Below are 24543 nucleotides of genomic sequence, written 5' to 3'. Positions count from 1 at the left end.
AATGTTTAATGAAATCTTGTTTTTATTTAACAACACGAAAGAGCATGTTACTGCAATTACTTAAGCAATTTTTCCCGCTCAAATAACGGCTATAACATATTTAAACTTTAATATAAAAATTGGGTCCATAAATGAACCTTGACACTTGAGATCATGTTTGACGTTCGCTTAGTCGACAAAAACACCACAGGGCTTTTAGTTTTAACACTGGGGTTGTTCCTATCTGACATTTCGAAAGGGACACGGAAAACAAAATACACCCAAAATTTGAGTTTAAGCCAAGGGGTGTGACAAAATCTAACGCAACACAAAAAAAAAATTTTTTGCAATTCCGTTGCAAATCAATCAACTTTTCATTGAGAAGTTGATCAACATAAAGGCCTACTTTTCCTACCAAATAAAACAGTGCTGAAAAGTGCTACTTTTCAGCACTCTTTACGGTGCTGAAAAGTAGCACTTTTCAGTAGTGTTTTGGTAGGAGTTAACCGAACAACCCAGTGTCCTAGTCTCTTCATGCCATGCTTATTGTGCGCGGCGTGTGAGTCGAGACGAGTCGTTCTCACCTCGGGTGACGTGATGCGACTAATGTTAATCAAATGGAAGCGAGTCGACACCTCACCGACTCGTCTTGCCTTACATGCCGCACAGAAAAAGCACAATTGCATCTGATTCTTGAGTTTGTTCTTTGGCTGGCGTGAGGTGAGAATTGTCGGTGTCCTATAGCGAGGTGACAATTCTCGACTCGAGCGAAGTGACTTTCCATTTGGTTTATACGGCGAGTCACTTCACTTCGTCGGATCGTCCAGCATTTGTAGTCACTGTGCTTTCTTACCTGTTCATTCCTCTAATAGGGAATATAGATCTGCATGATACCGATGGGAACAGACATTGTGACATTCATGGGTACTACTGTGTCACAGCCTACGTGATTGAAAAATACTGAATTGAAACTACGCATGGCTGTATGCCCATGTGGGTTCTCTTGCAATGTTTGTTTGTGCTTTTAGAGTTCATCGAGTTGAAACGGCATTTTTCGTAATAGCAAAAAACGTTGTATGCAACTCGTTGAAAAAATCATCATTTTACAACTTGTTGCATAAATAACTATTTTGGACCTTAAAGCGTTACAAGGGGGTGGGTGGGTGTCCAAAATGGCCAATTTCAGCGTTAAGAAATAAATGAATGAGCCCAAAGCTCTTTGACAGTTCTTCTATGGAGATGACAGTTCCGTGTTAGCACCGGTCCTCCACCAATGTAAACAAATGCATAGACAGACCTGTCACATGAAAAGTCGCGTATAAACCATTAAGGCTTATTCACAAATTTCATAACGCTGAAGAGGGTGGGTGGGTGTCCTCACGATGTTACGGCCCATACAAAATTTGTAGAATATTCATACAAAAAGCGTTACGAAGGGGTGGGTGGGTGTCAAAAATGGTCGTTTTCGGCGTTATGAAATAAATGGATGAACCCTTACAGTTTGAGCTGTCCGATAAATTGGAATCTGTTTCAAGATCAGTTCCCGAAGTCCAAACAAAGGGTATATTCGTAAACCAGGGGGGGGGGTATACGCAACGAGGTTCGCCTACCGTTCATGTTTTGTGGGCGTGGTCGTTTGGCCCACAACGCTGCTAGGCATCCCGCTGTTTGAGTGTTGAAATGTTTGGGACGGCCCGCCCGAGAGATGATTGTTAGGCGAGCTTTGTTTGTAGTTGACAGCCGTACACCCACCCTGTCGTAAACTACCGTGTGGACGTAATTTTTGAACGATCATGTGTAGGTCGAACTCGTACGATGCATGGATCTGCTTTAGCGTGCATATGCAGCTGTCACAAAAACAAAAACAGAGCATTTTCGGGTCCGAGGTGTGTACCTTTGCGTTAGAAAATAGGAAAGTTATCAATAAAATTAGTAATTTTGTATTGAGCCAGGAAAAACCTTCCATAATGGAAACTCAGAACGCTAATTTAGGACGTGTGAAGCGGGTGATTCAAGCGCCCAAGCCGGAACCCACAAAACCAACGACCAGATCTGAGAATGTTTCGAAGAAAAATGTAAGCAAAATATTCCGATTTCAGAGAATCAAAAATTATCAAACTTTTCTTTCACATCAGGAACCAGCACTGAATGTGGACTCCCTGCGGAACATTGCGTGCTGCCTGTGCTTTGAAACGAAACCGGATGTGCCCAGAGTTTCCGCGTTCAGTCCATTTGCTGATCGGGCGTTTTTGAGCGATATCATTCAAACTTGTTTCGGAGTGGACATCGATGAGGAACACTTTTGCACCGAAGTATGCCAACGGTGTCTGGTGAGAATTGATATAACGTGGAAGTTCTACACGCAGGTGAACGCCAATGCCAAGGCATTGAAGGATTTATATCGGTGAGATATCTTAGTTTTCTGTATAATATCGGGGTGGCCACCCAGTCGGGAATTTGGAGAAACAAATCTGGAATTTAAAACTTAAATAGAAATTTTTAGACCTGCAAGATTTGGACATCTTAAGCTACATTAAGTACAAAAACAGATAGCATTATTCTAAACCTTTCCATTTTAAACGTGATTTATCTACCTAAGGGCCGATTTCTTCACCTTCGCTTAAGCTATGGACCGATGCACGAGTTCATTATCTGACGTTTGAGCGGTGCCGTATTATTTACGTGACCATAGCAACGAGTGAATTCGGCACCGCTCAAACGTCAAATTAGTGAACACGTGCAAAGGTCCATGGACCAATGCACGAGTTCACTAATTTGACGTTTGAGCGGTGCCGAATTCACTCGTTGCCATGGTCACGTAAATAACACGGCACCGCTCAAACGTCAGATAGTGAACTCGTGCATCGGTCCATAAACCACGTTTACCTATGCGATTCATCCAAGTTTAACCTTTCGGTCGTCGCGCCAATTTTTGTAACGCGAGTAGTCGCGCGTTGTACTTTGTACAACACCCTTAGTTTTGCGAATATCTCAGGAGTCTGTCCATTTTGAAAGATGACGTCTTCGGCAAAATTGTTTAGTAGCCCAAGGGCTATCATAATATATGCCAAGAAATTTGGAATTTTGCCACTAGGCGGCGCTAGTGAGCATGAAACTTTTGTTTCGCAGATTTTAGGAACCTGACCACATAGAAAGATGGCGTCTTCGACAAAGTTGTTCGGTAACTCATGGACTATGATTGTGTGAGCTAGTTGATTCAACATTTTGCCACCAGGCGGCGCTAGTGAGCTTAAAACATTTGTTTCTCAAATATCTGAGTCTTCGGCAGAGTTGTTCAGTAGCTCAAATTCTTTCTTTGTTTAATCCTTAAAGATCGAGATTTTGTAAAATAATGATAGTTCCTGAGCTTCTGAACAACTTTGCCGAAGGTAACTGTCTAAAAAGTCAAGATCCTGCAGTATCCTCAAAACCAAAAAATCATGCTCACTAGCGCCGCCTGGTGTCAAAATATCCTTTTTCTTGGCTCAAACAATGATAGCCCTTAAGCTACTGAACTGCTTTGCCGAAGACATTATCTCTCTTAAGGGGTGGTCCATTAATTACGTAAGGGTTTATGGGGGGAGGGGGGGTTGAAAATTTCTTACGCGCCATACAAATTATTTTTGGTTTTCATACAAAAAATCTTACCATGGGGGGAGGGGGGGTTGAAAAACCGCTAAAATTGTCTTACGTAATTAATGGACAGCCCCTAAGTGGTCAGGCTCCTGAGATATCTGCAAAAAAAAGTTTCATGCTCACTAGCGCCGCCTAGTGGCAACATTTTGAATCAACTAGTTCGAATAATAATAGTCCTTAACTTACTAAACAACTTTGCAGAAGACTCAATGGTCAGGATCCTGAAATATCTGCAAAACAAAAGTAAAACTTCCATGCCCACTAGTGCCACCTACCGGTCAAATTCCGAATTAAATGAGGTACCATCAGATAGCGCTTCACCTCCAGAACAACTTTACTAAAGACCCCAAGTTTCTATATTATCTGGATTTTGAGATATACCGATTTCAAACTGTGGTTTACTTGAACCGTATATAGTGCGTTCATTATTATGCGACTTCCATGTACATTTGTTGATTTTACCGTATTTTAAAGGGCCATATTGTAAATAAAAACTGTCGAGTATTGCTCTTAAGAAGATTCTTGAGGAATACATTTTGGTTTGGTGTCGATTGATATCTATGTCTCCACTGGAACAGAGCCTGCTTCTCAAGGAGTTGAGCTTTCAATTTATTGAAATTCATCGGATTTCCCAATCAATCTTTAAATAATACAAAATATGAAATTTCATTGGCGTATTTGAAAATACCGCTAATCTTAGTCCTTTACATTCAAAATTAAAATTATGAAGTTATATGTAAAGTATTATGTGCAAAATTTGTATCTCTGTACTTAGTTAGTTATCTTTGACATTGAATAATTGTTTTAAATGCTACTTTTCTGCATTTGAAAGAAAACTTGTGAATTATTTTAAAATGATTGGACTTGTAAAACAAGCATAAGTACAAGTCAAAACTAATAACGTGTTATTGTATTACACTTTTTTTTAATTCATGGAGGCATTATCAGATTGTTTTTAAAAAAAACTATTAATCGTACTTCAACACTTAACTTTATTTTGCAGAAGAAAAAATAGAATGACGGCATTCGTTTTGGCAGTCATGTTGATTTTGCATCTCGAAATTTCAAAGTGAGAAAACTCAGTCAACATAAGTAATATTGATTCAAAAAAGATTCACCACCACTTGCGGTTACATGGAGTGCAAAACCACATGCAGTGCAAAACCAAGTGATTTTCTTCAATTTGCACTCGTGAGACGAAACAGCCACAATCATCGATACCCAGTACAAACTTCAATGACGGCCTACTTCGCCTTAACATGTTTCAACGGTTTCAACGATCGAAGTACCTCAATAGAACTTAGGTTATCCAAGAATGGTCTGCGGGCATGTTAGAGATCATCCCCAAAGCGAAGTTGATTGCTGGCAGCTCAGCAACATAGACCGTGCAAGGTTCCTGAAGTTTTCGGAAGGCGGAAGAGTTTTCATAGAAGACACCGAAGCCAGTAGATCCATTGATACGGGACCCGTCAGTATCTCATGCAGGAATCGACATTCTGGTACTTTGCGTTGAAAATACGTGGAATAGTTATACAAAGAAGTTTATCTGGGATTCCATGAATAGCTTGTTTCATGGACAGATCCTATTCAACAGAGGAACTGTCATTGATGAAGTGTACACGTGGAGGGTTATAACATGAGGGCCGTTGTTAATTGTACCACGATTTTCTGGTGAGTTGCAAGCTTAGTGTCAATGATGATGTCGCGCTACACGATGATTGTTCATCTGCAACAACCAGACAGCTCACCAATCCACCAGGAGGTGGATCGTGCTGAGTTGTTGAGTTGAAGGAGAGCGAAAGAAGGAAGGCACAAAAGTCTGTTTGACAGCTCTGCAGAAAGCGCGTGCGCACGGAAAAAGCGCCAGTTCGGCTCGATTTGCAATGATCGGTTATTATTATTATTATTTTTATTTTTGGATATTCTATGGTTTGGTTGATCGATGTTAAAGTTTGTTTTAAAAGCAGCTCCACTTATTTTGAAACATGTTGCCGTGTACAATAGTAGACAACACAACTAATTTAATTAAAATAATTTGAAATTATAATAAGTACATAAACAAAAGGGGAAGAACGTTTAGGCTGGTTGTGCATTACGATAAAATCTCTTAACATAAGCAATGCTCGTTGTTGGTTCTTGTGAAAGGATCAACATGTTCGGCTTAATGAATCTTATTTTAAATATCGAATAACACCACATGCAGTTGAACAAAAAGGATGTGATTACAATAGACTTTTGATATTTTCAATTCTGAACCACCGCAAAAATAAATATTGGAAATCAAAATTCTCCTGAGAGGAATGATGTGGTGGAGGCTCATTCTAATTAATATTGTCGTTCAATTATGGGGATAAATTAAAATTGTTATTGTTCTATACATACTTACTTATTATAATTACCTGTAAATATTGATACAGCACAATTCAAGTATTTAAATATCAAATAGCAAACATAGATATGGTCAGTGTTCAGACAGACTGAATCAAGTGTTTTTTTTTAATCGAGTAAGAAAAATGTACCCCAAACATGTGAAACATCAAAATAGTATAGATATTTACTGTAATAATGAAACTTATCTATTTGATGATACATTTGTATCAAAATAACATGGCAGATTTAAAATTGATGGAGTTTTTTACGTATCCTTAGAGCTCCAAAATTCATCTAGTCTGGTCTGTCTAAACACCGACCATATGATCCTCAAAAACTCATGAGAATGGTACTCTTTGAACTGTTATTCAATTTGGATGTGCTTAAAAGATTTATAAATTAAATGTATTATTGATGTTACGAGCTGTGTCTGCAGTGAAACTTAATGCTACACAAGAAATATATTTGAATCAGAGTATTTTTATATATAAATCATATGAAAAAAAAATTGTTCCAGAAATTACTCTAGAATTCTTTGGCAGCGTCTCCCGGGATTCTTCCTTAAATCACTCATGAATCCTTCAAATCCTCGCTGGGATTGTTCTGAAAATCTTGAGATTATTTCCGAATTTTCTTCCAGATATCGCTTTGGGATTCATCCAAAAAAAAAACGTTACCATTCCGGTATTACTTCTGAGATTCTTCCGGATATCCCATTGCGATTATTCTGGACATCTTTTTGGATTTTTTTTGCAAAATTCTGTATGTGATTTAGGATTACTTTTGAAATCCAGGAAATTAAATTCTTTGAAATTCTTGAAAATTGTTTTCGAAATACTATGGAAGATTTTACCATAAATCCTGATGCAATTCATTTGGATATTTAAAGAGGATTTTATCAAAAAATGTACGACTCTACTAGAAATTCTTCGAGAATTCCTCCGAAAATAACTCTAGATTTTTTTTTTCCGGAAATACTTCTGGTATTCTTATGAGAATGCCTCTGGTATTCTTCCGAAAATGACTTGAGATGCTTTCGGAAATCTTTCTGAAATTCTTCAAGAAATTCCACTGAGATTTTTACGCCAATATCTTTGAAATACTCCTGGGACTCTTACAAAAATCCTGTTGGAGTTTTTTCGGATATCTTTCTATTCTAAATTTTTCAATAAATTTTGCTGGGATTGTGCTGTAAAACCTGCTAAGATTCATCCAAAAATACGACTGTCATTCTTCCGGATATCATTCAAGAATTCCACCGGAAGTTTTCGTGAGATTCAACCGTAAATCGTTCTGGTATTTTTCAGAAATTCCATTGAGATTCTTAAAAATATCCTTCTGAAAAATTTTCTGAGAATTGTTTTGGGATTATAGAAGGATTTCCAGAAGAATTCCAAGGCGATTCACAGAAACATCACTTCTGTATGAAGGATTTTCGTTAATATCTGAAATAATCCCATGAGAATTCTAAATCCAAATTACAGTGATATTCAAAAGAATCCCAGAAGTTAATAGTTCATGAATATTTTCCAGAATAATTCCGATGTCCAGATGAACTGTAGAAAGATTCATGGAATAATTTCAAACGGGATTTTCGGAATCATTTGAAAGTAACTTTCAGAACATTCTCAGAAAAAGAAATCAGTAATCAAAGTAATCGAAAAAATCTCATTATTTCAAGCAATGCTCGTTGGTTCATGTCGAAGGATCAACATGGTCGGCTTAACGAATCTTATTTTAAATATTGAATGACACCACATACAATTAAACTAGTATGTGATTACAATTCTGAATCACCGCAAAAAAAATATTGAGAATCACAATCCTTCTGAGAGGGATGATGTGGTGGATGCACATTCTAATTAAAATTGTCGTTCAATTATAGCGATAAATTAAAATTGTTACTGTTCCATAAATACTTGTTTATTATAATTACTTGTAAATATTGATACAGCATATAAAAAGACATTGGTCCAGAAATTACTCCAGAATTCTATGGAATTTCCCTCCTGGGATTCTTCCTTAAATCACTTATGAATCCTTCAAAACCTCTCTGGGATTGTTCTGGAAATCTTGAGATTATTTCTGATTTTTCTCTAAGTTCTTCTGGAAATCACAGAATACTTCCAGATATCGCTTTTGGACTCATCTAAAAAAAAATCGTTAGCATTCCGGTACTATATCTGAGATTCTTTCGGATATCCGTTGTGATTCTTCTGGACATTTTATTGGAATATTTGCATAAATCTGTATGTGAGTTTGCGTTTATCTCCTTAAGGATTACTTTTGAAATCCTATAAATCAAATTCGAATCGAAATTTTCGAAGATTCTTTCGGAAATTCAATGGAAGATTCTAACAAAAATCCTGATGCAATTCTTCTGGATATTTTTAGATCATTTTGCCAAAAAATGTACTACGACTCTACTACAAATTCGTCGAGAATTCCTCCGAAAATAACTCTGGCCTTTTTCCGGAAATACTTCTGGGATTATTATGAGAATACCTCTGGTATTCTTCCGGAAATCACCTGAGATGCTTTCGGAATCCCTTTAGAATACTTTCGAGGATGCTTCCGAAAATCTTTCTGAAATTGTTCTAGAAATGCCACTGAGATTTTTACGTCCATATTCTTCAAATTTGTCTGGGACTCTTCCAAAAATCCTGTAGGAAATCTTCCAGATATCATTCTAGCATTCTTTCGGGAAGCCTTCTGGGATACTTTCGAAAATTTTTCTGAGGATCCTTCAAATGCTTCTGTTAAGGATTCTTGCAGAAATTCTTCCCGAATTACCTCTAGACTCTGGGAGTTTCCTGAATTTTTCAAGAAAACTGTTATTATTTCGACTATCTCTCTAGGATTCTTTCGGAAATTCTTCTACAATACCCCCAGATTTCTTTCTGTTATCCTGCTGGAGGACTTCAAAACATCTTTCAAATATTCTTCCAGAAATTTTACTGGAATTTTTCAAGAAATTCCGCTGGGATTCTTCCGTAAAACCTGCCGAAATTCATCCGGAAATACGACTGGAATTCTGCTTGAATGATAAGCATTCAAGAATTCCACCGGAAGTTTTTGTGGGATTCAACCGTAAATTGTTCTGGTATTTTGTTTAATTACATTGAGATTCTTAGGGAAAAATATACAGGATTCCTAAAAATATCCTTCTGAAAATTTTTCTGGAAATTGCTTTGAATTAAAGGAGGGTTTCCGGAAGAACCCCAGGTCGTTTTACAGAAGAACCACAGAGAAATCAGGGAGGAATTATTTTAAGGATTCTCGTAAATTCCTGAAACAATCTCAGGAGAATTTCGAATGGATTTTGAATGTTTTTTTTTACAGTGATATCCAAAAGAATCCCAGAAGTTATTTCGCAAGAACCCCTGAAGATTCAATGAAAAGTCACAGACATCCAGACGATTTCATGAATATTTTCCAGAATAATTACGATGTCCAGAAGAGCTCCAGAAAGATTTACGGAATAATTTCAAATGGAATTTCCAGAACCATTTAAAAGTCACTTTCAAAAGATGCTCAGAAAAAGAAATCAGTAATCAAAGAATCTCATAGGTATTTTTTTTAAAGTCCCAGTGGCTGTCCGGTAGTTTTCTTGGAGGATTTCCATTTGAAGTCAAGAGGGATTTTCAGAAAATTCTGCCAAGGATTTAAGAAAATTTTCAAGGAAAATCAATGATAAATCACGAAAAAAATCAAAAACACTTCCTTATGAATTTTCAGAAGAATCTCAGAGTTTTTTTTTTCTCAAAAAATCTTAGAAAAAAATTCTAAAGAATCACGAAGGAATTTTCGGAAAAATTCTGGATATACAAAATTATCTCAGGCAGAAACAATAAAATCAATAGCAATAAATCTGTAAGAATATAAGAAGGATTTCTGTAAGAATATAAGGAGGATTTACAAATAATTACAGAGGAATTTTCGGATGATTTCCATAAATAAAGATTTAAAAAAAATCCCCGTCATCTGGAAGATTCTTAGCAGGATTTTCGGAAGTATTCCACAGGGATTTCTGGGAGAATTCCATTGGGATTTACAAAAGAATTCCAGAGGAATTTCCGAAAGAATCCCAAGAATTTGCACGGAAGAAAGTGAAGTGAAATAATAGATTTTTTTTTGATTATAGTCTCAGGCGTCTTTCCGAGAGTATTCTAGAATAATAGGTATAATCTAAGACATTTTTCGGAAAGAATCTCAAAGGGATTTTGAAGAACTTTCAAAGAGTTTCACGGAAGAAATACTGAAGAATTACGAGGAAAATATCAGAATTTAAATAATAATTTCGATTGGATTTCCAGAAGAAATCCCGAGAAATTTTGTGAGAATCCCCGAACTCAGATTTTTAAAATAGATTCCATTACACTGGAAAGCAATCATTAAATCATTTACGGCAGAATTCCAGAATTTTACGGCAGAATTCCAGAAGTTTACAGCAGAATCCTGAAAGGATTTCCATAATAACCCAAGATGGGTTTCTGGGATAGTCCAATAGGAAGTCCCAAGGAAGTTATTGGAAAAATCAGAGCGATCAAAGAAATAACTACATATAATAATTTCAGAAGGGTTTCTGAAAGAATCTCAGTGAATTTTCAAGATGTCCTCTAGCACCACAACTAATATATACTAATATATACAACTCAATACTTAATTATAAATTGCGTTAAGCTGAGTGTACGCCATCCAGTTTGGGGGCGGATTGACGGTATCGAAGTGGATTAAAAACAATTATAGGAGAACGTGTGGAAAATACATATGAACTGCGCAGAATACATCAGACCGATTTACCATTGCTGACAATGATCATCAGTTGATTTTCCGCTACTGTTTTTTTTTTTAAATCACAATTGTTATTTCTTTCCGTGCACGCGCTCGGGAAATGAATCTGGCCATGGTGCAACAACCGCGCTACATTCGATGAATCCTATGCGACAAAAATTGTCGGCGCTATCCGTCAAATTCGCTCACCAAAGCTATTTTGGTGACTTTAACAACACAGCTATGGAAGGCTACTGTCAGATGACATTAAGTAGAGATAAAATCTCATGAATTTTGACTGAGTATTCAGTTTGAGCAATTCTTCGAAGTTTTCGATGACGAGTGTGTTACTAACTCCACATTTAATAAGTATTCTTAGCGAGAGCTCCCAGAATCGGTTCTGTAGCGGTAAAACCCCTGCCAGTAACTCCAGGCTCGCAATATGTATCGAGTGCATACGTCCTAAGGGTATACGCAAACAACGATATTGATTTCGTCCCAATTTAATAAGGTGGCAGTTTGAGGCTGAGAGAAAACAGAAAGAGTCATACTCTAGAACAGAGAGAATGATTGTTTTACAGAGTTTTATGAGGTCTTCCGGGTGAGCACCCCACCATGTTCCGATAATTGTTCGTAGAAAATTGATTCTCTGTTGGCATTCTTCCAATAAATACCTAATATGGGTTCGCCAAGTGCATTTTGAAATCAAACCAGACCCCAAGATATTTTGAAGTCAAAGACTGGTCGATGTCCGTTCCCAAAAGCTTAAGCTTTAGTTACGCTGGATTCCGCTTCCTAGAAAATACAACCAGTTGAGTTTTTTTGCGGCGCAAACTCGATCCCTAAATTTCTAGCCCAAGTGGATAGATCATTAAGGGAATTTTGCAATGGTCTTAGCAAGATTTCCGCTCGTGGGCCCTTCATAGAAACCACTGCATCATCTGCAAGTTCCAAACAGTTGTCAATATCTTTAACATAAAAAATATAAAACAATGGCTTAGACATGAGCCTTGGGGAAGACCCATATAGCTAATTCTAGAAATTGTCAGTTGACCCAGAGTGAAGCTCATGTGTTTTTCTGTTCTTATACAGATTGTACAAGAAATTATTCAACATTTCAGGTAGCCTCTATTGTGCAGACTTTCTGACAATATTTCTATGAAAACTGAATCAAAAGCGCCCTTGATAACCAAGAACACTGAAGCCAATTGTTCTTTGTCCGCAAAGGCTAGTTGAATATCTGATGAAAGCAACGCTAGACATTTGTTCCTTCACCCTTTACGAAAGCAAAATAAAGTACTGGAAAGCATATTGTTTGACACAACCCAGTGATCGAGTCGGGATAGGATAATTTTTTGTAACAATTTCCTTAAACATAGTGATCGGGCGGTATAAATTGTGAACAGACGCTAGTTTCCCAGGCTTTTGAATAGCAATTACTTTGACATGTCTCCATTCAGGTGGAACAACGTTGTACTCCATGAATTGAACAGGCCAAGAAACCGTCTTTTAACGATATCAGGGAGATTTTTAAGAAGATTGAACTTAATCATATCGCGTTCCGGAGAGGAGTAGTTTTATGGAAGAAGAGCCATTAAAAATTCCAGCATAGCGAATTCAACTTCAAATTTAGTATGGTTGACTTGTAATATTAGCGTGCATTGTACTTGACTTGAAGTTTGAACGAAGTTTTTCATGCAATAGGAATTTACAAGCTACAAGATTATTATTAGTAATGAGCAATTCTCGCTGAAACCAGGCCGCCATCGGCACCCATCGTTAGAATTCCAATTTTATGTCACTGAACGCTAGTTTTCGATAAAACTTAAGGGTGGTCCTTTCGGGTTTCTCAAATTGGTGGACCCCTAGTACGCCAGCTAACTGAACAGTTTGCGAAAAAGCCAATTTTTTGATAAATCTTGGGTATTTCTTCACGGGATATGTCTCATATTTCGCTTGGAACACATAGCAAACTTAGTGGCATCGTATAGAGGAAGGATATAGCTTTCATTTAAACTTGAAAATATTTTGGCGGTTATTTTGAATTTGGCCGCCATTTTGAATTTTGTTAGAAAAATCGTTTTTTCACCGTTAGCGCACCGCTAGTTTTGAATTCTGAGATCACCATCAGAAAGCTGAGGAAAAAATTGCGTAAGATAGGCTACAGAAACTAGGTGAGCAATGGTACTACACACTTAGATTTTCTTTCGTTGTTCGGTAAATTTTCTTACCGAAAACGAATTGTAAAGCAATATTTAACAGAAGTTTCGGTATTGCAAACGAGCTCTACCGAAAATCAGTAATAATTAGCAAAATTTAAACGTCATTTCTCTGTTTTCACCGAAATTGTCGATTCTTTTACCGAAAAACTTGTAAGTTGTTAAGATTCACCATAGACTGTAATTTTTTACCGTACTTCAGTACATAGTGTTGCAATGCCTTACCGAACAAACGGTAATTTCAAATGTTTGAGTCCGCCATATTTGTTTGTAAAAGCAAAACTTTACTGGGAAAAAACGAAAATCCATTATCGGCGTCGTTGAATGGATAAAGGTAAATTACCGAGTTTTCCTGTTGATTACGGGAATTTTTAAAAGACATTAATAATGAGAATAACATGAGCAAAACTCATGTGCTAAATATGTATACGTTGCCATTATTTTATTTCAGTGAAATTGAATTCATAAAAAAATAAATATGTCTAAAAGAATACAGAATGAGGATTATTTAATTAAATATCAGTATAAATTCTGTTTCTCAATCATCCTATTCAATACCGACAGCCTGCTGATATGAACAAAGCGTTCGGTAATTATTTTCACAATTCTTTCGGTAATAATTCACGAATATTTTGTAATTATTTTGACAGCTGCGTTTGGATTTAGATTACTGATTGTTCGGTATTTCTTAGCATTACCGAAAGCATTACCGACCGCTCAGCGGTTTATATTTCGGTAATAAAATTACCGGAGTCGGTGATATTTTCTAAGTGTATATGATATGAACGATTTTCTAAATCATGTTCTACTATTTTGACGCATATGGCGAGTGCAATCAATGCAAATATCATATTTTGTACAACAAAGAAACAAGTTTTCAATCGTTGGTGTATTATTTGTTCTTCTTTTTCCTGACGTTACGTCCCTACTGGAATAGATTTAGCCCCTCAGCTTAACTAGCTTTAAAAACAATTAATCAAATAGGATTTTTTTAACACTTTGCTACCTGAATGATTCTTCTGCATATCTTCAAATTGAAGAATAGCATTAATTCTTTCATTTATTTGGTCTAAAACCATTGATAGAAATTATCAGTTGAACAGCTGAGATAAAATAAGATAGAATCTGATTGTTTTTTTTTTTTTAACGGAGCCTCATAATTCAACTTGATGAGAGCTGAGATGGTAAAAAATCATTCAACTGCTAAAAACCAAGATGGCGTCGCAATCCAAGATGGCCGCCAGATTTCCCAACCTCGAAATGATACACCTGCGTTTCGGCATTACGTCCACATTAGAACAAAGCCTGCTTCTCATCTTTCAATTTCGCTATTTTTCACATGCATGTTGGGCGGTACTAAAAACGATACTTTATGGTTCAGAAAATTAAGGATGTTTTTGCTTCAAAATTTAAGATTTCCATTCTAAATTAATGCACTTTCGTCAATGTTTTACGTTAAAACTTCAGATATTACCACAAGACTCATTAATGTCCCGACGCGCAATCTATAAACTTCATTCAATGAACAACAATGCATAGGGTAAAAAATGTTTGTTTAAGGTGAAACAGTTTGGAATCAACTTCTAAGATTGCACTAAAACTTCAAAGGCACAAATCTCGCGAAGAAAGCATCCCACAACAGTGCACTTTTTATTTTGGCTTTGTGCACTAGCAGAAAGCTTAAAATAAGAAGATCAGGAACGTTTGCCAACTATTTATCCAGTTTTGTGCCTTTGAAAACGTGAGTAGGGGGAGAAGACGGCCATTGTGCCGGCCATCTTTGGATTCCGAGATGTTTCACCTTAATACAATCAAAACCGTCCAATTTCATTTATTGAATTTATTTATTCATTATAACTGAATTCAAAGATATGTCGAAGAATCATTCTATTGTCAGAAATCGCTTTATAAAAGAAATTTCCTGTTAAATAACCTGTATTTATAACTAATAAATCTGAGTATCAGGCTCGGTTCTAGTAGGGACGTAACGTCGCCTCTAAATTCGACATGCTGAGTGCTATCAAGGTGAAAAATAATTTCTTCTACTCAAAATCAAGATGGCGTCAAAATCCAAGATAGCCGCCAGATCTTTTCACTCAAAATAATATTATTATTCTTAACTCGACTCGAATAAAACACCAATGGTTGAAAACTTGTTTCATTGTTGTACAAAATATGATATTTGCATTGATTGCAAACGCCATATACCGTCAAACGGGGCTTCTTTTGACATTATTTCCACATTATTTAACTTTGAGCATTTGTAACTCTTAGAATTATGGATTGATGTTGATAATTTTTGCCTATATTTAAGTTGTATATGTACGTAACAAATGTGCAAAATATGAGGCAAATCCATCAAGAAATAACAAAAATGCTTGAATAGCGAAAAAAGCGTGTCCTTCAAGACCAAAAAGGGGCTACTTTGGACATTTTCACAATTTGCTAATGAAATGATTTTTTTTATAACTTTCAAACTGATTCAATAAATTGTCGTCCACTGTGATGTTTTGGAACGTTTTTCATTGATAAACTTAATGTAGAAAATTGCAAAGCTAGAATCAATTATACATATATATCAAATTTCAACGAAACATGCCATTCACTATTCTCAGTTTGCAATATGAAACTTAAATTTTCAACTTCCTCTTAAATGGAACTATCAGTTACGAATGCTCGATTTTCAAGTTGACATAAACGAACGACGTAACTTCTAGGTACTGCGATGATAAATGAGTTATGTACAAAAACTTTTTTTTTCTATTCTTACTGTTATATGAACGATATGTTGAAGAATCACATTAATACCGGTAACTAATTTAATACCAGTAAGTTATTTTCATTAAAAACGCAATCTATGAAATAAAGTTTAGCATGATCGTAAAGAAGTAAGTTTTCTTTTGTAATATGCTTTTAGCTTCTAAGCAGTTTAGAGCTGGCTTAAGAGTAGTTTAATTTAGGCATTTGAAGGATGCAACTGTTCTGTACTACAAATTCATGTAAATTATGACGAAAAATTGTGTTTTAGAGATTATGTTGTGAATTTGGCATTGGTACGTATTGAAATATATGCGTTTTATGTCTGTTCACTTTTACAAACATTTATTTTATTTTTTTAAGTTGTAAAATACACAAACCAAAACATTATAATAAAATTAAAGTCGCAAAAATAAGACCTTTGATCAATTATTTTAATAAAACAACAATTTTAAGCAAAACAAATCACAAGATTTTCATGAAACATGGCGATTCGATAGTTTTGTGATGCTCCCAATAAGTTTCCAAGACATGGGTAAAATTCAAACAATGTTTGTATAGCCAATGTTTTATACCTTGTGAATATTTATTCGGGCTTTTTTGAAATGTTTTCTTGTTTATCCTGTTATTGTTGATGTTGTTCCAAGAAAACATCATGCATAGTGGTAGAGCATATATTGGTTAATAAAAGTGCTGAAGACACAAAATAGCTCAGATTAATATTTACGCTGCTAATAAATACAAAAGGTGAGTGTCCAAAGTAGCCCCTGGAATCAAAAGTAGCCCCGTCCGACGGTATGTCAAAATAGTAGAACATGATTTAGAAAATCGTTCATATCATAGGGTAAATACCATTGCTCACCTAGTTTCTGTACACGCAAACAAATTTTGTTGTATAATCTACCGAATCCATGGTAGAATTAAGAACTGCACCAACGATTTTCAACCGACTACAAAAATCTGTTAAGTTTACTATAATCTGGTGAAAATCACTGAGCAGTGCAGTAAATTTGACTATGTCCATAGTAGCATCCACTACAAAGCATTGTATTTCAATCCGTGACACCCACCGTACAACACAGTGTGGTCAAAAGTATGATGCTAAACTTCTCAAATCAAGAATGTTTCTAGTCAAAAATACTACAACTCTGGTTAAATCAACAGAAAAAATTTTCTTGTGTAGTGATGTTGACTATGTTTTGGTAGAGTTAACAGATTAATGTAGTCGGTTGAAAATCGTTGGTGCAGTTCTTAATTTTACCATGGATTCAGTAGTTTCTACAATAAAATTCATTTCAGTGTAGCCTATCTTACGCAATTTTTCCTCAGCTTTCTGATGGTGATCTCAGAATTCAAAACTAGCGGTGTGCTAATGGTGAAAAAACGATATTTTTTTTTTTTTCTTTGTTAAAGTGATTTTTAACTCGTTTGGCTAGTTCATCACTGCCACATGAGGTGCCTGAAGGGCACTCGTGTAACGGGGGAAAGTAAGGCGAACCATAAGGGTCCGTCTTCGAGCCCAACCGTGGGGTCTCGCCAAAGGTTTCGTAGCTAATCTCTTAAAGTTACTGACGTTCCCGGATTACTTCACTGTGTTATAATTTGTTATTCTAGTATACTTATTTGCGCTAATGTTCCAAATCCAAAGTGTTTGCACAAGATTTGCCCTATTAATTTGTGGTGAGGCCACTATAACAACGAAAATGATCTCGGGCTGCCCACAGTTAGATCCTATAGAAGAGGCCAGCATCTTTGAGGAAACAGATCAGGGAGGTTGTAGCGGATGCATCGTCACTTAGAATTTCCCGGATACTGCTGGAGAGTCCATATGTTTGACGTGAGAACTCATACTGGGGACAGACACATAGGAAGTGCTCAACAGTGTTTCTCACGTTGCACGTTGAGCAGATAACGTTGAAATCAGCTCCATCGAAGTTGTGAGAGAGACGCGTGTGTCCAGTACGCAATCTTGAGACAACCCGTTGTTCACGTAAGGATTTACGATCATCCCAGGCAGACGTATCTTGTTTGATTTTTCGGATATATGATGAGTGGGAGCTAGCCCATTCGACATTCCAGCAGTGATGGAAAGTGGCGAAAGCTTCTTCTGAACTGGAACAAAAACAAAACCAAACGCTCCCGAGCGTCAGAGCGCTGGCTTACTCGCATCTGTCGACTCCCGAGTAACTGAAGCTAAAAGTGATTCGCGAACGTGTTCGGAGCTTCTCAGAGTCATATTGTGCTTTTGGGAAAAAAGCTGCTTACCCTCCGAGATTTATGGTTTTCAAGGGCTTTTGACTACAAACTAGTAGTTTACTGTCGATATGATGGTTATACAATTAATTTGTCTGTCAAAACCATAATAAATCACACCTTGCTCGGTTACTCGCGAGTAAACGCTCCCGAGTTTGTTGCTACTTCTTTTGACATGTTCTCCCGAGCAGACGGGTGCGTGCTTACTCACACCTAGCCAGATCCCGAGTCTGTGATGTTTGTTATGCGTTCGTATACACTCGTGAGCTGCTTCGTGATGCGAACTTTTCCAGCACTGCATTCCAGTGGTCCCTAAATTTTTCCCTGATGTGTCTTTTGACATCATCCAGCGGGGCTGTGGAGCTATACCTCCGTTCGGCGTGACCGATTCCAGCGAGTCGATCCGCTGCAACGTTTCCAGGGATTCCGCAATGGCCGGGTATCCAGGCAAACACAGTGCTGTGTGGTGAATTTTTAATAATTCCTTGTATCCAAGGGTGCTGTGGGGTATCAGATTGAAGGGCAGAGATGACACTGGCGGAGTCCGTTAACACTAAAATTGGTCGCACGCTGACAGTAGTAGCAGCAATAAAAACCGCCACAGCTTCCGCCGAGAAGATTGAGTACCACGGTTGAAGACTTTTGCTGATTTCCAGAGAATGTCCGATGATTCCAATACCTACTCCTACCTGGGAGAGGGAGCCATCTGTGTAACGGTGCTCGTAGCCTGAATATTTTGTCTGCAACCATTCAAGCACTGACATTCGAAGCGTTTGCGAGTTGTCACCCGCTCTAAATCGACGCTTGATTTCGTCATCGATTTTGGGTGTTTCTTTATGCCAACTATTGTCTCCGTACCAGTGGTACTTAGCCACAGGGGGGAGATTTCTATTGGCCACCCTACGGAAAATCTTATTTCCTTCTTCAAGAAGAAACATTTTACGGCGCCCGGAGGTTTTTGCAGCATGGACTGCAGCCTTAGTGCAAATTGCTTTGGTTATGAAATGGCGAAAAGGTGGTCGACCCGCCTCGACACATGCAGAGTCGGCTGGCGTAGACGGGAGGAGTCCGGAAATAGTACGAATGTAGCTGTTGTATATGGGCGCTAATATTTCTACCAGCTGGTTGTAGGCGATGCAGGTGAGCTCCCAGGGTGGGTGTACGGCTGTCAACTACAAACAAAGCTCGCCTAACAGTCATCTCTCGGGCGGGCCGTCCCAACCAGCATCATCTCTTACGCGGGCCGACCCAAACAGCACAGGTCGGAACGCGGGCCATGCCAGACAGCAAATGCTGATGCATTTCAACACTCAAACAGCGGGATGCCTAGCAGCGTTGTGAACCAAACGAATACACCCACAAAACATGAACGGTAGGCGAACCTCGTTGCGTATACCCCCCCTGTGAGCTCCAAGCCATACAGGAGACGGCTATCAACAATGGCTTCAGCTACTCGGAATCGAATCCCACGATTATTGGAACGATGTGGACGGGAGATTGTCCGAAGTAGATTCAATCTTGTTTGGCAGTTATTCTTAACGTTGGTAAAATGCGGCTTAAAAGACAGGTGTCGATCAATTATGATCCCGAGTACTTTCACTGTCTTCTTGGAGGGAATAGGGTTACCATCCACCCGGATTGGCGTTCTGTCGTATTGATGCCTATACTTACAGACGTGGCAGCGTACACTTTTATTGGCGGAGAGGCTGAAACCAACTGATGTCGCCCATTTTACGACTGAACTAACAGCAGCTTGGGCCCGAATCCTGGTGCGACCACGGGTGCTGCCAGATACGACTAACAATATATCGTCAGCATACACGAAGATATGGACACCTCGGGGAATAACGGAGAAAACACTGTTCATCGCTACGAGGAAGAGGGTCACAGCAATAACAGATCCTTGGGGGACACCAGTTTCTTTTGGGTAAGACTCCGAGGTAGTATCTCCGATTGCAACACGGAAAAAGCGATTGACAAGGAAATTTTTGCAAAAGTGCACTATGTGCCCTGATAGCCCCCAGTCAACAAGTTGTTGAAGGACTAGCGGTGTCCAGGTACAATTAAAAGCCTTTGAAATATCTAGAGATATCACTTCCGTGTGTAGCCCTTCAGCATTCGCTTTATGAAGCACATCGCCCAATGCTGCAAAGTACGTGTTAGTACCAAAACCTGATCGGAATGCATGCTGCCTTTGGTCAAGCCGTCTATCGGATTCAAGCTTCTGTTTGAGCCGCCGATTTACCATTCTTTCCATCCAGGCTTGGGAACTGTGATCATTATTTACCACAGTTCATCGATTCTGCCAGTCAACGAAAACACATAGCAGCAGCAGCATCAATACCATCAGGCGTTGCGCTGCCAACGGTTCACACACTGCTTGACTGTTTTTGTCTCTCCACTATGATCGTTTTCGGGCAGCCATCTCGAGGTGAATGATTGAGAAAAAGGTTAAATAATTCAATCGCTAATATTTTGCTTGTGTTTTCGACTAATTGGAATTTATTAGCGCTAATAGCAAGAGCACAATCATTTCGTTGCGATACATATAAACAAGTTCAATTTCATGCGGCCTTAATCGAGCAAATATGCAAAACTCCGAAAACTGGAAAATTCGTGTCACCACTGTGCTCGAGTCATTTCGCATTCGGGTTTGAAAAAACGTTAGGAAGAAGAAGATTACAGTTTTGAAGAGCCGTGACATATTTTTGTTTTGAACGGTCATGGTTTGCTTTGGATTTTGATGGTCGTGTAGAAAAATGTGAATGTCGAGGTGGTAAATGTTTGCTACAGTACATTTCCCATCCCTGTTTCCATCACCTTGGAGAGACAACATGTAAGGGCAATGGGACGGTATTTAGTTGGATCTTTAGAACAGCAGTTGGCTTTAGGGATGGGAATTACTAAACTTTCGTGCCATTCATCTGGGTATTTGTCGGAGAGCCATGATTGGTTAATTAATTCTAGAAGTTTTATAACACCTGTCGCGGGAAGGTTCTTCAATAGTGATATATTTCTAACAAAATTCAAAATTGCGGCCAAATTCAAAATGGCCGCCAAAATATTTTCAAGTTTAAATGAATGCTATATCCTATCTCTATACGATGCCACTAAGTTTGCTATGTGTTCCAAGCGAAATATGAGAAATATCCCGTGAATAAATACCCAAGATTTATCAAAAAATGGGCTTTATTGCAAACTGTTCAGCTAACTGGCGTACGAGGGGTCCACCAATTTGAAAAAAACCGAAAGGACCACCCTTAAGTTTTATCGAAAACTAGCGTTCAGTGACATAAAATTGGAATTCTAACGATGGGTGCCGATGGCGGCCTGGTTTCAGCAAGAATTGCTCAATATTCCCATGATGTTACAGGGCCAAAGAATTTCTTGTCCAAGTTTGAGTGGCCACCCTAAATATACTAGAGTTAACTGCATAACGATACGGTTCTATTTTCTCACACTAGCTCCATGACCATCAAAGAAGAACTATCAGAAACCTGTAATATCAAGAATAAGCAAGAGATCACTAAACCTAAAAAGGTATCGGGCATCCAGAGTCAAAATGTGCCGAGGTATAAAAAACAGATTGAGAATACACCAAAGACTCGAGTGGCAAATACGCCTATAAGAAAAGAGAAAGATATTCCACTAGAACCTCTTATCAGCACGAAACCGGAACCATATACATCATCCGACGAGGAAAGCGATAGCGACAGCCTAACAGAGCATCCCTTCTTTGCCGAGAATTCGACGTCCGTCTACAACTGCCACCTCTGTCCGCAAACCTTCGACAAATCCCAGGCGCTTCACGTTCACCAGCTGAATGCCCATGGGCCAGGCAACGATCAGATACTGTGCCACCTGTGCGCCAAATGGTTCAGTCCTCGACACTTCAACGACCATGTGCGAAACATCCATCAGGATGAGAAGTGCGTTTGTACGGTATGTGGCCAGACGTATAGTTCGAGCACCAACTTGATTCGTCACATGCGTATCCACACGAAGGAACGTCCGTATAAGTGTAAACTGTGTCCTTATGCGTGCAATCAGTCAACGGCCCTCAAGCAGCACGTTTTAAGGGTACACATGGGCGTGAAACCGCCCTCTAAGTCAAAGCCCAAGAAGCCCAGAAAGCCTAAAGTACCAACGTATGCCTGCGAGAGTTGTGATACCACGTTTTATCACGCTCTATCGCTTAACAGACACGTCTCAAGAGTGCACATGGGCATAAAACCACCGCCTAAGGCTCAACCCTCGGATGGTGCCCCCATAAAAGCGCGCGCTTCGCGACTCCTCCCCTGCCCAGTGTGCGACAAATCGTTCTTCCTGCAAAGCAAACTGATAACGCACCTCGAAGAAACCCATCCGGACCACAAGGCGAACATCATCCAGTGCGAAGACTGTCCGGAGCGGTTCCTTAGGAAGCGAGGCTACTACAACCATCGGCTCTATCGGCACTCGGAGAAGACGCACAAGTGTGACCACTGCGGGGAAGTCCAACCATCGGCACCCGTGCTGTACAAGCACAAGCAGAAATGCTATCAGAGCGAACTGGAAGCCGGGGGGTCGCAGCTGTAAATGAGACTCTAATGGTACTGTACATAGTCAAAAGTTGTTCGACTCCCTTTTATATCTAATTGAACTATTACCTATAAGGTTCGCGATGTAGTTTAACATAAGCTTTGAAATACATGAAACATGAAATACATTTGGGTTCATTCATTTATTTCATTACGCCGAAAACGACCATTTTTGACACCCACCCACCCCTTTCGTAACGCTTTTTGTATGAATATTCTACAAATTTTGTATGAGCCGTAACATCGTGAGGACACCCACCCACCCCCTTCAGCGTTATGAAATTTGTGAATAAGTCCTTTATAACAGGACTAGAGACGTGTGATCCGCATGATTTCCTTTGTCTTATGAAGTTCACAGATGAATGATTGATTTTTCAAAACTTGTAATTTTTCGAGTCGATTTTTTACTGATGGGGTGATATGAGCACCCCATTTTTGATTGCAAAATAATCTCATATAATCTAAAAAAAAACAATTATTTTGATACTACTCTTGAAAGTTATTAGTATTTCCCTCCCCTTGGTTATGCGACCTTGCCGCGATGGGAGGGCATAATCCATTAGCCCATATGATGGAAACCAAAGGCGTAACCTGTAGTGGTGGTATCACATTTTGGCATTTTTTGCTTAAAGCCGCGTCATAATTCATATGGCATAGACGCAATAATATCTCGGATGTGATCCAACGGACATTCTGCGTCATTGATAGAATTGATGCCCATTTTAAATAATTAATCTATTCGAAGTGGACATTAATACTATTGGTGACGTTCAGTTTGCCTTTTGCTAACCAGAATGATCCTTAGCCACTCTTACTATTAGCTAGCTAGATACATCGTTATCATATACGACGTAGGGAATACTTAGGAACTCTTAGGAAAATGATTAGTAGATTCACTGAGTAGAAATGAGTGGCGATAATCTTATTTTAATATGGTTTTTACATTGCCATAATAAGAAATACCTCTTTTGTAACTGCGGTATAAATAATCTAATTCCAGCTTCATTTTCGCAAAATTTACAAGTAGAAAGTAGGCGTTGTGAAGCATTGCATTTGCCACCGAAAAGTGAATCTTGTAGGAGACTGTAATAGAAGCCTAAGGTAACTTTACTCTTCAATATTCACTATAAAAATGACTATGGAAAGTAAGACGCTGAGATCGATCATTAGGGTACACTTGCTAGTTTCGAAAAATTGTTGAACAGACAAGGAAAGCGACTTTTTTCTTTAATGATATATGAACGTAATGACCAATAAATACTTATAACAACAAAAAATGAAATTAACTAGAACTACTACTAAACAGCCTAATTTTGTTAAGACTTGACAACAATTGACATTTAAGACTCTAATCTTACGTAAAAGACAATAGTAATCAGAATAGCACTTGAATGACAAATTATTCAAAACCATTTCGACTAGACAGTATTAGTAATGCACTACTATTTCAAACAAATTCTAATGGAGCTGCTGATCTTCATAATGCTTCCTTTTCTCAGAAGCAAGGGAATATGGGTACTTTTCAAAAACTACCACGTCACAATACTAATAAAAAAACAGTGTTCATGTGGGCGCCATTGCCTAGTCCGTCTGAGTATTGGTCCTGGTAGAGGGGAAACTTGGCAAAAGCCAGACCGAGGGTTCAGCCTTGACAAGTTAAGCTGTCAGGCAGCTCCAACTGAATACCATACAAAAAAAAAAAAAAAAAAAACAATGTAGTAATTATTACCTTAGTAATACCGTAAGGTGCCGTAATTCAGCGCATCGCCTAAATCCGCATATTTGGTCTAAAATTAATCGAAATTTAAGAAAAATTTTGAAATTTGTCCATATCGCTATTTCTATATGCTGGTAATGCATAATAATTCCAATTAAAATTGTCATTAACAATAATTTACGATTTTTGAGAAATATTCCAAAATGTTCTGAATTACGGCATTTTACGGTATTGCGTTATTTAGTAAGGTAGGTTGTAG

General features: G+C 38.2%; 1 protein-coding gene across 1 annotated transcript; it reads left to right on the top strand.

Annotated features, from left to right (window-relative positions):
• The first annotated feature begins 1815 nt into the window (after positions 1-1815).
• Positions 1816-22695, top strand: LOC5572953 (zinc finger protein 676). Its single transcript, XM_021851572.1, has 3 exons — positions 1816-2054; positions 2115-2383; positions 21452-22695. The coding sequence occupies exons 1-3, from the start codon at positions 1821-1823 to the stop codon at positions 22563-22565; spliced, it is 1617 nt and encodes a 538-aa protein (XP_021707264.1). The 5' UTR covers positions 1816-1820; the 3' UTR covers positions 22566-22695.
• Positions 22696-24543: the final 1848 nt, after the last annotated feature.

The sequence above is a fragment of the Aedes aegypti genome, chromosome 3, assembly GCF_002204515.2.
Source record: "Aedes aegypti strain LVP_AGWG chromosome 3, AaegL5.0 Primary Assembly, whole genome shotgun sequence".
Classification (NCBI taxonomy): Eukaryota; Metazoa; Arthropoda; class Insecta; order Diptera; family Culicidae; genus Aedes; species Aedes aegypti.
This window is presented reverse-complemented; position numbering and strand designations above follow the sequence as displayed.